Source organism: Chiloscyllium plagiosum, chromosome 15 (genome assembly GCF_004010195.1).
Source record: "Chiloscyllium plagiosum isolate BGI_BamShark_2017 chromosome 15, ASM401019v2, whole genome shotgun sequence".
Taxonomy (NCBI): domain Eukaryota; kingdom Metazoa; phylum Chordata; class Chondrichthyes; order Orectolobiformes; family Hemiscylliidae; genus Chiloscyllium; species Chiloscyllium plagiosum.
In genome coordinates, this window is record NC_057724.1 from 60,380,017 (window position 1) to 60,396,569 (window position 16,553).

At 41.5% G+C, this 16,553-nt stretch overlaps 1 protein-coding gene across 3 annotated transcripts in view; it reads right to left on the reverse strand.

The window, feature by feature from the left end:
- Window positions 1–16,553, reverse strand: part of LOC122557370 (sestrin-1-like) — a 60,587-nt gene that overhangs the window by 13,606 nt on the left and 30,428 nt on the right. For 2 of the 3 annotated variants that reach the window (XM_043705011.1, XM_043705009.1), the window contains exons 2-3: window positions 4,520–4,585; window positions 2,459–2,659 (exon numbers count right to left, since the gene is read on the reverse strand). In XM_043705011.1, coding sequence (XP_043560946.1) covers window positions 2,459–2,659; window positions 4,520–4,585 — 267 coding nt within the window. Of the gene's footprint in view, window positions 1–2,458; window positions 2,660–4,519; window positions 4,586–6,213; window positions 6,277–16,553 lie in introns of all 3 variants that reach the window. The other variant, XM_043705012.1, reaches the window with a different exon arrangement.

Below are 16,553 nucleotides of genomic sequence, written 5' to 3' on the forward strand. Positions count from 1 at the left end.
GAGATGGTTGTAATGTCTCTCATTCATTTAGCTCCGGCAAACTGTTACTATGATCCACTGCAGTCCATAAGCACACTTTAATGAAAATAATCAAAATATTAATTAGAAGTGACAAAGGTTTCCCCAAATGAAGAAAAAAGCCCCTCTTAGCCTGGAAGTTGCATGAGTGCGATGTGCAGGATAGAAGGAAATAGCACAGACAAAAATTCCCTTAAACCCCTTAAGGCAAAAATAAAGGCTACAAGAAGATATTGTCACTTTAGTGTGGTGTTCAGTCTGCAATGAGTAGTGCAGCTAACATCTAGCAGTTCCACTTTTCAGGGAGTTCAGACAGAGAGACATGGACACAAGAGTTCAATGAAAGGTCTGTGACAAAGATAGTGAGTGGTGGTCTTGATTTGATTAAGCAAGTGTGAGTGCACCTTGCTGCACTGGATTATTGTTCTATTCCAGCTCAGACAGTAGCTGATGCATGTCATGACTAGATAATCACAAGGGCACGTTGCTGCTTCAGTGAGCATCCTGTTTTGAAATGTTCATTTTTGTCCTGGAGATGATTGAGAGAATTGTCTGCTATAGCGCAACAAACACTTGCTGTAGAGGATGCCTAAACCTCAAAATTCTCATTTTTGTGTTCAGATACTTCCTTTGGGGGCAGCATGGTGGTACAGTGGTTAGCACTGCTGCTTCACAGCACCAGGGTCCCAGGTTCAATTCCAGCCTTGGGTGACTATCTGTGTGGAGTTTGCACATTCTCCCAGTGTCTGCGTGGGTTTCCTCCAGGTGCTCCAGTTTTCTTCCACAGTCCAAAGATGTGCAGGTCAGGTGAACTGGCATGTTAAATTGCCCACAGTGTTAGGTACATTAGTCAGAGGGAAATGGATCTGGGTGGGTTACTCTTCAGATGGTCGGTGTGGACAGTTGGGCCGAAGGGCTTGTTTCCACACTGTAGGGAATTTAATCTAATCTAATCTTGTCCTTGCCCCTTCCCAGTTTCCATTATCTCTTCCAGTCCTATTACCCTCTTAGAAATTGGTGTTCCTCCAAAATTGGTCTCTTGCTTATCCTCAGTTTTAATTACACCAGCAGTGACAAATGCCAGCTGTCACAGGCTTTTGAAGCACATCACTAAGCCTCCCCCTCTCTCCCGTCTGGAAATCCAGGAACAACAACCCGTTTTTTACTCACCTGACTAAAGATCTTAGAGTGAAACTATGTTTGGAAATAATTCTGTGAAATGTCCAGAGATGTTTAACTATATTAGGGATAGTTGTATAAATGCATGAGCTGTTCCTGCTGAGTATTACAGGTTGAATATATGCAGATATAATGTAGCGAAATGTCAAAAAAGGTGAAAGCAAATCATAAATCCTCAGTCTTATCCTCCTTAAGATAGGTTCGCTTCCAACAAAGGGTGGTATGCTGCCTTTCCAAGTGTCCATAAGCGTCAGTGACAGTCAAGCTGAACAGACAATTTGCTCCAACAGTAGCTATAGGGTCAGACTCATACAGTATGCAAATAGACCCTTCCGTTCAACTAGTCCACACTGACCTGACCATGTTCCCAAACTAAACTATCTCACCCACCTGCCTGCGTTTGGCTCATATCCATCCAAATCATTCCTATTCATGCACTTATCCAAATACCTTTTAAATGGTGTAACTGTACCTGTATCCATCACTATCACTGGCAGTTCACTCCAACCAATGTGTAAAAAAACGTTACCCCTCATGTCCTTTTCAAATCTTTCTCCTCTCAACTTAAAAACATGCCCCTAGTTTTGAACTCCCCCACCGCAGGGAAAAGACCTTTGCTAGTCACCTTATCTATGCCACTCATGATTTTATAAACCTCCACAAAGTCACCCTTCAACCTCATACACTCCAGTGCAAAAAGTCCCAGCCTATCCAGTCTCTCCTTATAACTCAAACTCTCCATCCTGGTAAATATTTTCTGAACCCTCTCCTGTTATAGGAAGGATATTATTAAACTGAACTCTATTCAGACTCTTGCACAGGCCTCACCAACATCCTGTACACCTCAACATGACATTTCAACTATTTTACTCAAAAAGTCTGAGCAACGAAGGCAAGCTAACTGCCTTCTTAACCATCCTCGGATGCTGCCTGACCTGCTGTGCTTTTCCAGCGCCACTCTAATCTAAACACTTCTTAACTATCCTGTCTACCTGTACGCAAATTTCAAAGAATTATGTACCTGAACCCTTAAGTCTCTGTTTTACAATACCAGCCAGGGCCTTACCATTAAATGTACAAGTCCTGTCCTTGTTTGTTTTACCAAACAGTTATGGTGGGAAGACATGCCTCACTAATGGCAGCTTTCCTGAACACCTTTCTCTCCTGCGTGGCAAGGTCAAAATCTGAAACTTGATGTGCTGCACCCCTTGGATTAAAGCCACATTTCTAAAGGCTGGCAGAAAAGGCACAGTGACATTACCATAATGGCGATGTAGTGTCTGTAGTGGAAGGGAAGAGGTCCGTCCATATGCAGCAGGTAGTGTTGGGTTTTCAGGAATGACTCCAAGTACTGAGGGTGGCATCCCATGAGTTGCACGACTCCGTCCAGACAGCTCCTACTGCCCAGCGCTTTCACAAACAGCAGGTGAGTCCGCTCATTGTCTGCACCCATCTTGTTGATCTGATATTAAAAGCAACACAAAACAGAAAAGTCAGTCAAATTCCTTAAAATCCATTTAGCTCAAAAGAGGTTGGCTAGCTATTAAGTTTATTAAACTAAAAGGATCCTCCTGTAGCTCCATGTACACCATCCTGCTCTCAAGTGTGGAAACACGTGTGAATTCAGCTTTTTAAGTACCCCACCCCTACTCTGCCATCATCCCCATGTCACAGATGACTGGTTAGTTTTGCCTGCTGAGCGAGAATAGGTACCAACACTGGTGGAAAGCACCAAGTGGAGAAACAGTTACTTCCCCAGGGCTGGGAGGAATTGGAAAGAACAGTCACTTATTTTGTTGTCACTATCCTGACAACTAGTTGTAAAGTAGCACAGGCAAAATTATCTAAGAGGAAGACCATGCATTTACTCTTGGTTAATGTCCATGTTAGGTCCCGCTGAAAAATAAATAAAAAACGCCTACAATCAAAGAAGCGCTCGGAGAAGAAATTTAAAATCTTGCAAATAACTGACTGCTCTAGAAACCTCTTTTCAAAACTTCTCAAGAGTAAACTGAGCTAAGCAAACTATAAAAGCCCCAGGTTGTTTCTAGGCTGGGATAGCAATATGGGTCATTGTATTTGCAATTGATCTTGGGAGTTGGAAAATTAATCAGGCAGGATCCTATTGCTGATTTTTAACTGGTGACCTACTGGACCTCAGGATGATAGAACTGGGTTGACAGGGGTTGCCACTGTGTCCCTCTGTTTGAGCACACAGTGCAGTTCATCTCAATTCACATGTGCAATATGACAGTGGTCAAGATTTGGGTGGGCAGATGTTCTCTGTGGAACGGTCCCTCCGTATTAAGCTGCCTTTGTGGAAGGGAATCAGAGGTAACTGGAAGGAATGAAACAGGTACATTGTTATGGACTCAATGTTATAATCACAGTCTAATCAGTGGGTATGTGACAGTGTAAGAGTAAAGGAACATTACAGGCCCACAAGGTTTCTCCATTATACACTCTAGTCAGTGAGGTATTGCATGCATCCTTAAATATACACTTAATGGTAAGGTCCAAGGGAGTGTTGCTGAACAAAGAGACCTTGGAGTGCAGGTTCATAGCTCCTTGAAAGTGGAGTCGCAGGTAGATAGGATAGTGAAGAAGGTGTTTGGTATGCTTTCTTTTATTGGTCAGAGTATTGAATACAGAGGTTGGGAGGTCATGTTGCAGGTGTACAGGACATTGGTTAGGCCACTGTTGGAATATTATGTGCTATTCTGGTCGTCTTCCCATCGGAAAGATGTTGTGAAACTTGAAAGGATTCAGAAAAGATTTACAAGGATGATGCCAGAGTTGGAGGATTTGAGCTATAGGGAGAGGCTGAACAGGCTGGGGCTGTTTTCTCTGGCATGTCGGAGGCTGAGGGGTGACCTTATAGAGGTTTATAAAATCACAAGGGGCATGGATAGGGTAAACAGACAAAGTCTTTTCCCTGGGGTGTGGCAGAAATAGAGGGCTTAGGTTTAGGGTGAGAGGGAAAGATATAAAAGAGACCTAAGGGGCAACTTTTTCACAGAGGGTGATACGTTTATGGAATGAACTGCCAGAGGAAGTGGTGGAGGTTGATACAATTGCAACATTTAAGAGGCATTTGGATGGGTATATGAATAGGAAGGGTTTGGAGGGATATGGGCCGGGTGCTGGCAGGTGGGACTAGATTGGGTTGGGATATCTGGTCGGCATGGACGGGTTGGACCGAAGGGTCTGTTTCCATGCTGTACATCTCTATGACTTTAAATGAACCCATGCAACCTTTTTTTACATTCAACTGACTCATTTCCAAAACTTATTTCCAGCAAACAATTAATTTGAACAATACCTCATGCTCTGGTATCAATGGATTTTGTCCATTGGTACAAGGTCTAGCGACCCTGCCTGCCCGCTCCTGGAAGAGAATCAGAAGAAGACATGTTACTAAAGGCTACACTGGATTGATGTATGATTCAATTACCTTTTAAAGTGCCTCTTACAGCCAGGGAAGTCTTGGTTGATTCGCTCTTGCATATTATTGTAGTATATTTACAGACTTGGTTGAAACATCAAGGTCCAATGGACACAACATTAATGTGGTGTAAAGAACAAGGAACGGGAGAGGTAAGTTAGCAAGTAACCATTACAAAGCCAAGTTTGGCTTTAAACCCCTTCGAAACTCTGGGAGGAAAGAGGGACAAATGATAGTTGAAAGGTTTGTAGATGCTGGGGCTGGTTTAGTTAAAGCACCAGGCAGATATGATTTTAGCAGCGTGTGGCTGTAGTGAAGTGTGGAACTCACCGTGATGAGATGGGGAGACTTTGAAGCAAGAGAAAGGTAAGTCCAATTCAGCACTAATTCGCAAACATTAAACATTTTTTAAAAAGTAGGAATTTTGCAAGAGACACACAAAGGTCCCAGGAGACGTTGCATGGAATCGATATCTCTGAAAACACTGACTGGGACCTTACTGCTTGTAGATGGATTTTGAATCGTTTGCTTTCAATGAGAATGGGTTTAAAGGGGCTTCTTATTACAGAAATTTAACTTATACTTTTCCACCACACAAACTTAAGATAAAACAGGGACAAAACCAGGAGAGATGTGAGAATTCAAAAACAAAGAAAAGTCATCCTTAAAACCTACCTCTTCCACCAAACGTTTGGCCACCTGTCCTAATATATTTTTGTGGTTTGATTCATTACACTGCTGTGAAGTAACTTAGGACATTTCACTACATTAAAGATGCTATATAAATGCAGTTTGTTAGATTCATGATGACAGGATCAGGTTCTACAATAATACCTTTCATGACAAAATAAACCATTGCCAAATCACGAAGGTCAGTTTTAATTAACAATAAGAATGATGTACTGATGGGTGGTCAACTACTCTGGAACCTTACCCCCTATAGGAGGCAGCGCCTATAAACAAATCAATCAGTCTAACAACTGTGCAGCAGGCAAAGCTGCAAAAATTCTGGCACCAAGAAGCTATACAGTAAACACAAGACTGACGAGGGGGTTTCATATAACCCAGAACACAGAAATGCACGTCCATCTCAGAGTGTAAGGTTCTTCAAATATGTGCCTGTGAAGTGAAATGTGGAACAGCAGTACTGCTCGTATCTAGGTCGTGTCAATACAACACTGAAGTGATAATCTGTGTATTCTGAATTTCATTTATCACATTACATGATGGTGTGGCTGGGCAGAGAAGGACAAAAGTCAGAAAAGAAAACATACAAGCCGAGAGAGCAAACTATAGTAACAGAGGGAGAAACAAAGGCAGAGAACAGGGGAAAACAAAACACTGAGAAGCAGAGAGACAGAGTTAGAGAGAAATAAGTATCAGTGTAGAAAAACATGAAGAGAAAGAAGGCAAACAGAACATGGGATGAGATAGATTCTGATCAGTATGGGAAATCAAGGGCTACAGGAAAGGGCAGGCAAGTGGATCTGAGGGAATATTGGATAAGCCACGTCCCTATTGAATGGCAGAACAGGCTCAAGGTGCAGAATAGTCTTCTCCTGTACCCATACCTTGCAGTCTTATGGTCTCTTAGGAAGGCAGGAAACAACGGAATGAGGGGTTGATATTCACGGCTAGAAAAAGAAAAATGAAAGGTAGAGAGAAAAATGGAAAAACAGTTGTAAATATGCAAGTAGTGTTACAGGGAAAGAGGGAAATCAAACAATAAAATGAAGTCAAAGAAAGTGACAAGAAATGATGGTCACAAGTTGATTATTAATGGTCAAAGGTCAAATATCAACACACATTGCAAAACATCAGGGCAACATTTTGAAGAAGTTTGGTGTAGTTTTCAAGTTCTTGCTGCCTGTATTATATCCACTGAAAGCATGCACAACAACTGCCTCAAAAGTATCTACACAGTTTTGATAAACTCCAGTGAAGGCTGGAAGGCAGGGCTTCCCAAACAGAGGTTCACCAATTGGGGTTATGGTTCAGAGAGTTGTGCTCATGAGAGGCAGTAATAGTTGCTGTGGAGTTTGGATAAAGTTACAACAGCCACATTCCCACTCTAACAGGCCTTTGCTCTCACAGAGGTCACAGCAGTTCTTGAGCCTTGAAATGGAGTCACAGTGGGAACAAGTTTGGAAAGCACTGCTCTAACAAGTTGGCCACAAGAAGAACACTTTATTAGATTCATACTGTAAATTATTTTCAATCAAATATACCGTACTTGTTTATGTCTATAAATGCTACAAGATCCACCATGTTAATGCATGACTTCAGACTCTGAAGTCCCTGGTTCGTATTGCAAACTTACATAAATGACCATTTAGCACAAAAACTATTGACACCTGGCCTGACTGAAACAACACTTAATGTAGCCAGAATCCCTATTCCACTCCAATATATCTTAAACTAGCTTTTAACTCACCCTCCTTACACAAACTCCCAACCATATTCCCCAATAAATTGTTGAGTAATGGAACAATTTCCAATTTCAAGAACCCAACTTCAGCAACACTGACTTTCCAGTCAGTTTCATCACAGTTAGATGCAGAAGTACCTTCAACAAGATGTCTCAATGTTGTGGAAAATGATGGCAATAAAGTTAGAAAATGGATAAAGAACACCTCTCCTTTGTCCTTACCAATGTGGTATGCATCACATTTCCAGCTGTATGTGCACACCCTGCCTGCCCACCCACCAAACTGGTACCTATGTACAGTCTGAAAAATGTGGTCTAATTCAGGTCAGGTTCAAATCTCTGACCCAAAATACAGTACCTTATTTCTAGCTGCAGAAATGTAAATCACACGACAGCACTGTGACTAGTTTTTCATCTTCCCACACCAACCATCTCTGAAGTCAAAGTAAAGCTGTTAATTTTGTATCATTTGGCAGATAGCTTTGTGCTGTGGGCTCATGCCCATGTGCACTTCAGGTTCCATTAGAGGCCTTTCCTCAGTGTGAAGTGCAGACCTTTATCCCAGCAGTCCAAGCCAACAAGACTTCAGAATAAAACAATCTGTACTTTGACACATTAGCAATCTCATGGCAGAAGCTTGAGTAGGAGTTACTCTTCTGAGGTTGAATGCTTCGTTCCTGCTACATCTGAGGTGTACTATAACTGACACAGGCAGTTGCCTAAGTTCTAAGGTGCATGAAATGGCAAAGTGTTCCATTTCCCCAGCACTGACATCCCCTACTTAATAAGCACGGAAACTTTCTACAGAGAATAAATTTAGAAAAGCGTTGTTCAAAATTCCGCTGCAAAACTTCTTTCACAAGTGTCCAATCCAATGCAACTGGTTGAAAAGCTGATACCAACGTCATAATGTTATGGTGGTCTAGTCTCACTGAAGCAATGTTTACTTAATGCTACAGTACAATAAGGTACTTCACAAAGAGCAATGCTGGATGATGAAATATAGCCCATGTCAGCATTAAACAGTTCATCAACTTGGCCTGGAACCAAGTTTTCAGACTGCAGCTGGCAGTTTCCTTACACTCCTTTAACAGTTTGAGAGGAAGCTGGTCTCGGGTTCCTCTATAGAGGAGTTTTCTTTAAATATTAAAACTTTCTCCTGTCATAGAGGAAGAAAAGTTAACTCCTTCTTTCCCACCAAGAACATAGAAAACCATACACTGTTTTCAAACTCCTTCCTCTACAAAGTAAATTCTTATGCAGTGCTTCCTTCTGACCTCCCCCACCCTGATATTTCGATCTGGCTGCAAGATGTGGAACACACTCTCCCACGCTTGAAACACACGGTCTAATTTCACAATTTGTTTCTTTTCAAAGCATCATCCCATTCAAAGGATAGGCTAAAAGAAAATTGGGTTTTGCAAAACAAAAGTGGATTTCCACTAGGGCCACAGAAACTTTCCAGATGTGTACTGAAGTTGGACACTAACAGCATTATCAAGGACTAACGGAAACAATAGGGAAATTGTTATCTCATCCCAAGGGCTCCCAATAAATATTCATACTGTGGGCGAACAGAAAGGCGAATGGAATGTTATTGCTTGTCAAATAAAGAACTTGCATCTATAAGTACCTTTTACAACCTTAGGATGTCTCAAAGTACTTTACAATCACTATTGAAGAACACACAATGTTGTAATCTTGTACATAACACGGTCCCATATAGAGATTGTTATATGAAAAATGGCAGATTAATTTACTTCTTTTAAATTATCCCAGCTGAGGGAGAAATATTTGCAAGGAGAACTCCCTGTTCTTCTCTGAATAGTTCTATGGGATAATTTTCATCAACCTGAGACAGCGTATGGAGCCTTACACTAATGGTTCCATGATGAAACACTTTAATTATGAGGAGTGATTGGAAAAATTGGGACTACTTTTCTTGCTGAGGAGAAGGCTAAGAGGAGATTTGATTGATGTTTTCAAAACTACGAGGGGTATGGACAGAGTGGATCAGGAGAAATTGTTCCCTCTCATTAACAGAGCAAGGACCAGAAGGCACAATTTTCAAGCGATATGCAAATGAAACAGAGGCGAGGCAAGGCAAAAAAACTTCTTTCAAGCAGTGAGTGGTTAGGGTCCAGAATGCACTGCCTGTAACTGTGATGGAGGCAGGTTCAGCTAAGGCAGACAAGAGGGCATCAGATAATTATTTAAATAGAAGCAATGAGCAGGGTTACAGGGAAAGGCCAAGCGATTGGCACACAGTTACAACATGCGAGATCCAGTGCAGGCACAATGGCTTCCTTCTGCACTGTATCAGTTCTGGGATTCTGGCTCAGGTGAAAGACAGTATTCCTAACAGCAAGACCTTCACTCATTGTCATGTCATGCTCAAATGTGAGCCTTGATGATGTTACTTATGTTCCTGCTGTAGGACTGATCCCTTGCATCTTCTGAATCAAGAAGCAGGATGATAGTTACTGAGCCAGTTAACCCTGACTGAGCTTTACACAAAAAGAGGTGTGGTAATAATCTTGATTAGCAGTCGTTCTGGCCAGTCCCAGAGGTCATGAACCAAGTCCCAACTTTCTACAGGGACATAGGTGGCACAGTGGTTAGCATTGCTACCAGACCTGGGTTCGATTCCAGCCTTGGGTGACTATTTCTATGTTCTCTCAGTATCTGTGTGGGCTTCCACCAGGTGCTCCTGTTTCCTCCAACAATCCAAAGATTTGCAGGTCAAATGGATTGGCCATGCTCAATTGCCTCTTATTGTCCAAGTATATGCAGGATTGGTGGCTTAGCTATGTAGGTTGTCGAGATAGAGAGGGTATTGACTAAATGGGCTAAATATGGATTCTATAATAAAAAAGCCCAGATGGGAGCAGCCTGAGAAAGTTTTGTTGGAAAACATACAGTGAAGTGCTAAACGTAGGAGAGGTGACTTAGAAAGCCAGCTTCAAGTCAAACAAGCTGGAAAAGTGAAGTTGTGGCGCACATTTATTATTTCTATTTATTGTATAAAGTTTTACGAATTAAATTGTGTAATTAACTGTTTCTCTGTATGTTCAATATTCTGCAAAATGAAAGCAGCTTAGCATCTTAACTAAAACCTTCTCTCACCTACTGGCAAACTCAATCTGCCAAGGAGGTTTATTCAACACATGCAAAAAGACATTAATGGCTGATCCAAATTGCAAGCAGATGCTATTGTTACAGTTCAGTGGCACAGTATGAAAATTTCACACGCGTTAGATTTTGCTGGAATCACAACGTCATTTTCTGATGCAACACTTAATGAAACATATATATATAGTCCCTCTTGAAGAAAGCCCAACAGGTACAATTTAAATTCAGATCACAAACTTTCTAGAAGGTGGTCTCTGTGCCCAGTCAATAGAACACAAAGAGGTCCTAAGACATATGAACAGATTCAGCCCATTGAGTCTGCTCCACTATTCAATGAGACTGTGGCTGATCTAATAATTCTCAGTTAAACTTTCCTGCCTTTTCTTCATAGCTCTCGATTCCCTCAGTGATTAAAAATTTGCCTATTTTAGCCTTGAACATACTTAAATGACCAGCCTCTGTGATAAAGAATTTCACCGACTCACTACTGTCCAAGAAGAAATTCCTCCTTATCTGGCTTGGCTGGTGAAACCTCACTTTGAGATTATGCCCTCTAGTCCTACCCTCTCCCACAAGGAGAAGCATGTCCCCTAGAATCTTGCATGTTTCATTAAGATCACCCTCATTCTTCTAAATTCCAAAAGTAGCAAGGTCAACCTACTTAACCTCCCTTCGTTACAAAATCCTTCCATACCTGGAAATAAATCTGGCGTATCTTGCCTGAACTGGCTCAATACCAATATATCTTTCCTTAGATAAGAACACCAAGACTATTCACTGTATTCCAGTTGTGCTCTGATTAGTACCTTGTTTAGTTTTTGCAAGACATTTCTATTTGTAGAAGCACTAGCCAAACTTGTTCACACCACCAGGGACAGGTCTTAGTCATCCTTTCAGTTCTCACGGCTCCTTAAGTTTCCTTAAAGGTAAGGTTCTACTCTGGACCATCATCCCAGATTTTGTCTGTGCAAATATACCTCATTGGTGAAGGACAGACTCACATCACACACTTCAACATGTGTAAAAATGTACTTCTGATGAAGGTGTTATCCTTCAGCAGAATTTTGAGATTAATTTGTTTTTCTTTCCTATTCCTGCAGCTACATTAATGAAAAGCACAGAGTAATGGGTGCCACCCAAGGATAATGGGGGAGTTCGGTTCTGCTCAGTGTCCATTGTTTGTATTCATTCAGGGACATGGCCACCACTGGCTATACTAGCAGTTAGTGCTTATCCCCAATGGAGAAGGTGGTTTTGAGCTGCCTTCTTCAACCACTGATGGCCATTTAGTGGAGGTTTGATGTTAAAAGATTAAATGGAAATATCTCTTTGGACATCAATGTAATATTAAAGGGTTAAACTGCACTGTCTTTGGGTGGGTACGACAATCATGAAAGAATGTGGATGACTATCCATTGTAATTTATACTTCATCTAGACAGTCATTTGCTATTACTCCCCTGCTATTGTCAAGTTAAACCCTAATTCAATCTCTTGCATCCAGAAATGCTTTCTGGTTAGAGGTATGTCGCACATGCATTTTCTTGAGGAATCACTGAGTCAGAAAATCATCTGCATAACAATTCCCCAGGATTAGGGCATTAGTATTATCTTTGAGGATGATCTCATCCTGCCACTGTACCGTGGGTAACATGTGACTATGCTGCTCCTCGGATGCTGCCTGAACTGCTGTGCTCTTCCAGCACCACTAATCCAGAATCTGGTTTCCAGCATCTGCAGTCATTGTTTTTACCAACATGTGACTATGAGTAATTGGGAATTGTCTTGAGTGGCATGTGACTGTGGGGGAGTGGCCAGAGCATCTGTAGACATGGCTAACTGACCTGTATAAAAGGGATGTTTTTTCGTTGTTCAGGGCCTCACGTTGACCCGACTTCACCTGCCTGCAAAGAGTTCCAAAGGGGGTCATCTAGCTTGGACAAGCTTTAATAAACTTTAACTGTTCGCAGAAGTTAGTGTGTGAGAACTGCATCTCGTGTGCGAAACCTCAGGAAAATAACCTAACATTTGGTGGCAGCGGTGGGATTCTGACTTAGAGGCGTTTAGTCATAATCCCACATAGGGACACCTTCAGTGCTGTCAAGGAGACAGTTCCAAGATGTTGAACCAGTGATACTGAAGGAACAGCGATATACTTCCAAGCCGGGATGGTGTGTGGCATGGAGGGCAAATTGCAGGTGGTGGTGGTGTTCCCATGTATCTACTGCCCTTGTCCTATTAAGTGGGAGTGGTCATGGGTTGGAAGGTGCAGTCGAAGGAGACTTGGTGAACTTTTGCAGAGCATCTTCCATATCGGTACATGTACTGCTGTAATGGAGTGAATGGATGTTTCCTCCAGTTATGTCAGGGGCAGCACCAGGTTGCATAAAATCTTTATTCATGTGAATGGGTTCACCAGAAATAGGAAGCTAATTTCCACTCAGGAATCCCAACCCCAGACCAGGGCATAAAGAAGTGGCTAGGTTTCAGAAACTGCAGCCGTACAAACTAGGTAACTCAAGCTTCAGGGCTACTTTTCCCCATATTCCTTTCATTAGCTTCCCACAAAACATAACATCAAGCTTTAATTTAAAAAAGCATCAAAACACCTTGATTAGATTCTGGTTTGTATTTCATACAAATATACAAAATATGAGCAACAGCAGACCATTCATCCCCTCGATGCTGTTCTGCCATTCGATAAGATTATGGCTGATTTTATTTAGTGTTTCAAATTCTATCCCTTGATTAGCTTGCCTGACAAGAATATGTCTCTGTCTTCAAAGTATTCAATGACCTTACCTCCATTGCCTTCTAAGGCACAGTTCCAAAGTCACACAGCCCTCAGAAAAATTTCCTTGTCTCTGTCCTGGAAGGACGACTCCTAATTTTAAACCAATGCTCCTTAGTTCTGGACCGACCCAAATGAGGAAACATCATTTACTCTTAGGAATGCATCATCTGATATTTATGTCATCTAAATTCTTCAAATCAAATTACAGCAGAAACCTATCCGAGTTATAATCGATTCTTCACATGAATGTTTTCCATGGCATTGCTCACTAGTCGACAGTTGAGATATTTTTAGCTGATAAGCTAGCCTGACCTCTTTGCATGACTGATCAATGGCTCCTTGAGAGTACCTGCTGTGGTTATATTTGGTAGAGATTTTGCCTCTGAATCATGAAGGTCTTGGTTCTAGGCTCCTTGAATGCAAACAAGAAACATGGCTGGCAATCCATAACAATGTAGTGAGAAAGTACTGAATTTTGCATAAGACATTAAAGTGAGGCCATATTTGCCTGTTTAATGTGGCCATTAAAAATAACATGGCCCTGTTTTAAAGAACAGTTAAGTTATCTCTGGTGCCCTGGCCAATATTTATCCCTCAATCAATGTCTCACACATACAAAAAGATGAGATTATCTGGTTATTACCATATGGCTATTTGTGGAATCTTGCTTTATACTTCCTGCCCTATTTCCTACATTCCAGGAGTGACTACATTTCGAAAGTACTCTGCTGTCTATAAAGTGATGTCCAGTGGTTAAACCAGCACGGTTTAAACATAATTCTCTTTTTCTGCAATGACCTTGCTAACATGAAAAGACCTGAATTTAGATAGCACCTTTAGATAGGCCTCAGGTCACCCCAAAAATGGTTTGCAACCAATGAAGCACTTCTGACAGGGAGTCACTGCTGTAATGTAGGAAACACAGCAGCTAATTTGTGCACAGCAAATTCCACAAACAGCAGTGTTTTAATTACTAGATAATCTATTTAATGAGGCCGATTAAAGAATTGGGTTTGGCCTGGATACAGTGATAATGTGCCTGCTCTTCAAAACAGTGTCATAAGATCTTCTGCACTCATCTGACATAGTGGACCTCAGCTTAAGCTCTTATCTGAAAGAAGAACTGCAGCCACTTGTTGTGTCCATCTCAAGACCAGAACTGCCATTTTGAAACACCCAGCTTCTCCCTCTTTGCGGGTGATCGACATCTTTTAAAGAAAATAACAGTGTGTACCATTTGAGACAGTGTCTGGAGTGTGACAGATGTGTTTGAATTGCAAGAGATTTTGTGTGACATTACTGATAGCAACTTGGAGGATATGCTGTTTTGGTACAACACTGATATTATCACACGAAAAAAATGAGAGGGAAAGTATTAGAGGATGTAAACGTGACATATTCTCTGTCACGTTTAAATGAGTGGCTGCTATAGAAGAGGGGACACTCCTATGTTAGATTCTGAAGTTAAACCAAAGCTTGATGTCCTCCTCTTATCCACATCAATGTTAACCTATTTTAATACTCCAACGTTTTCAATTGTGAAAATGATGATAAAACTTTACATTTTTCTTGCTGTAACCACCAGAAGACTTTTTTTCTGAATTTGAAAATGTTCTTTCGTTCCTTTATCTATGAAAGCAGCCATTTCTCCCTACTGCAGTTTCTATTTTGGCTTTTGCTTTTCTTGATAACTTTGCAGCAACACTTACGTTATATTTAAATCACTTTTTTTCATAAGTTCCTAGCTTTAAAACAGACATGAAGGCTGAACTTCTGTTAGGGCAGCCAGTGCAAAAGCAAAGGTTAGGCAACTATTTTGGTTGTGGGTGGGATCTGTTGCCATATTTTTCAAAACTATCCAGGAATTAATTAGTTGCCAATGGAGCTTCCGTCCCTTTAAAGAGCCAGAGCCCATCTCCAAGACCTATCAAGAGGGCTTTCCGTTTAACAGCGCCATAGTGACCAGAGGCCACTGTTGGGAATGCACATAATAGACAGGACACAATGGGAGCAGGTCATTGCTCCCAACTAGCTAAGTTGGGTCTTGGGGCACCAGAGCCAGTCATGCAGCCCCCAGCAAGGGGTAGGAGGGTTGCCAAGGCAGCAGCCATTGCCCTGAATGCCCAATTAGGACCAAGAATTTATCAGGCAGTCTCCTCATTGGCACAGGGCCGACCCACCATGGTAGAATACTATTAGTGGCCACAAAAGGCTCTTAAATGGCCACTTACGTGGCTTGATTGGCCTCTGAAGAGAGAGCAGTCCACCACTTTCCTCACTGATTTATCTTTATTTACCTTCCTCTTACTTTCTGCTTCCCAACCCAGACCTCTTATCCCTTCCCTAGAAGGTGAGTGAAATCCAGCTCAAGGTAAAACAAGACTGAAACCATCTCCACAAAGAAATGCATGACCTTACCCAGTTTATACACGTGATAATTCATCAGAAACTAAGCTGCAACAACACACAATCGCACAGAAAGGCAAAATAAAACAATATGTGCAGGCTATAAAGAACAAACTCCTACAACAATGGGCCCAGAATGCCATAAGGTGGATCAAGTTGACAGCAGTGCTACTGAGTGGCTGGGGCCCATTTCAGGTCATTTTGTCCTCCCCAGTGTGATTGTGAAGATGGAAGGAAAGAATTCGCATTTAGAGATATAATGTTGTAATATGAACACAGTTTGATGAAGCAAAATGACGTGGACTTAAGAACAGAGTATCAAAATAATGCAATATTGTGGGAGATCACAGGTAGACTAGTCTGATAAGCTGGTATATGGTTTGAAGTTCATTTGTATAAAGTTGAACGTGGAGGAGAACGAAGTGATACATTTTTGAAAGTAAGAACAACAGAAGTGAATGTACCCTTTGCTGTACATAAAGCTGTGGTTAGATCTCAGTCAGCATCTACATCCTGTTCATGTGTAGGCAATGTAGAAAAGGATCAGCCAGCCTCAAAGGTCTTTGATTGGGGTCTTTACGTAGTGAAATGATTTGATTTGGTCTAGGCAGACATGCTATTTGAGTTAGTTTGATGAGAGAGGACTTCAACATGTGAATATAAATTACGCAAACACAGAACTAGGTTGGATCTCAGGAGGTAAATCTTTTTACAGATATTCGTCACTTCATGGAACTAAATGCTACACAAAAAAACACATTCAGGGAGCAAAAGTTTGCCTAAGCCTCCAAAACTTGCTATTGTTCTTGTTTCCTTCAGAGGCTATTAAAACAACCCCTCCTCAGTGGTGCTTTCAATTCAATCACCTTTTCTACTTACTTCTTATTTGATCTTCTCGCAGAGCATTCTACTTATTTTCCCCTACACACAATACAGTGTGAATATGAAGAATTCTGGTAATAAAGAGAAGTCATGGGTGAACTTTGTCAGCAAACCCTGAGAGTATACCAGTCACGTTTGATTCTGGATTAGTGGTGCTGGAAGAGCACAGCAGTTCAGGCAGCATCCAAGGAGCAGCGAAATCGACGTTTTGGGCAAAAGCCCTTCATCAGGAATAAAGGCAGTAAGCCTGAAGTGTGGAGAGATAAGCTA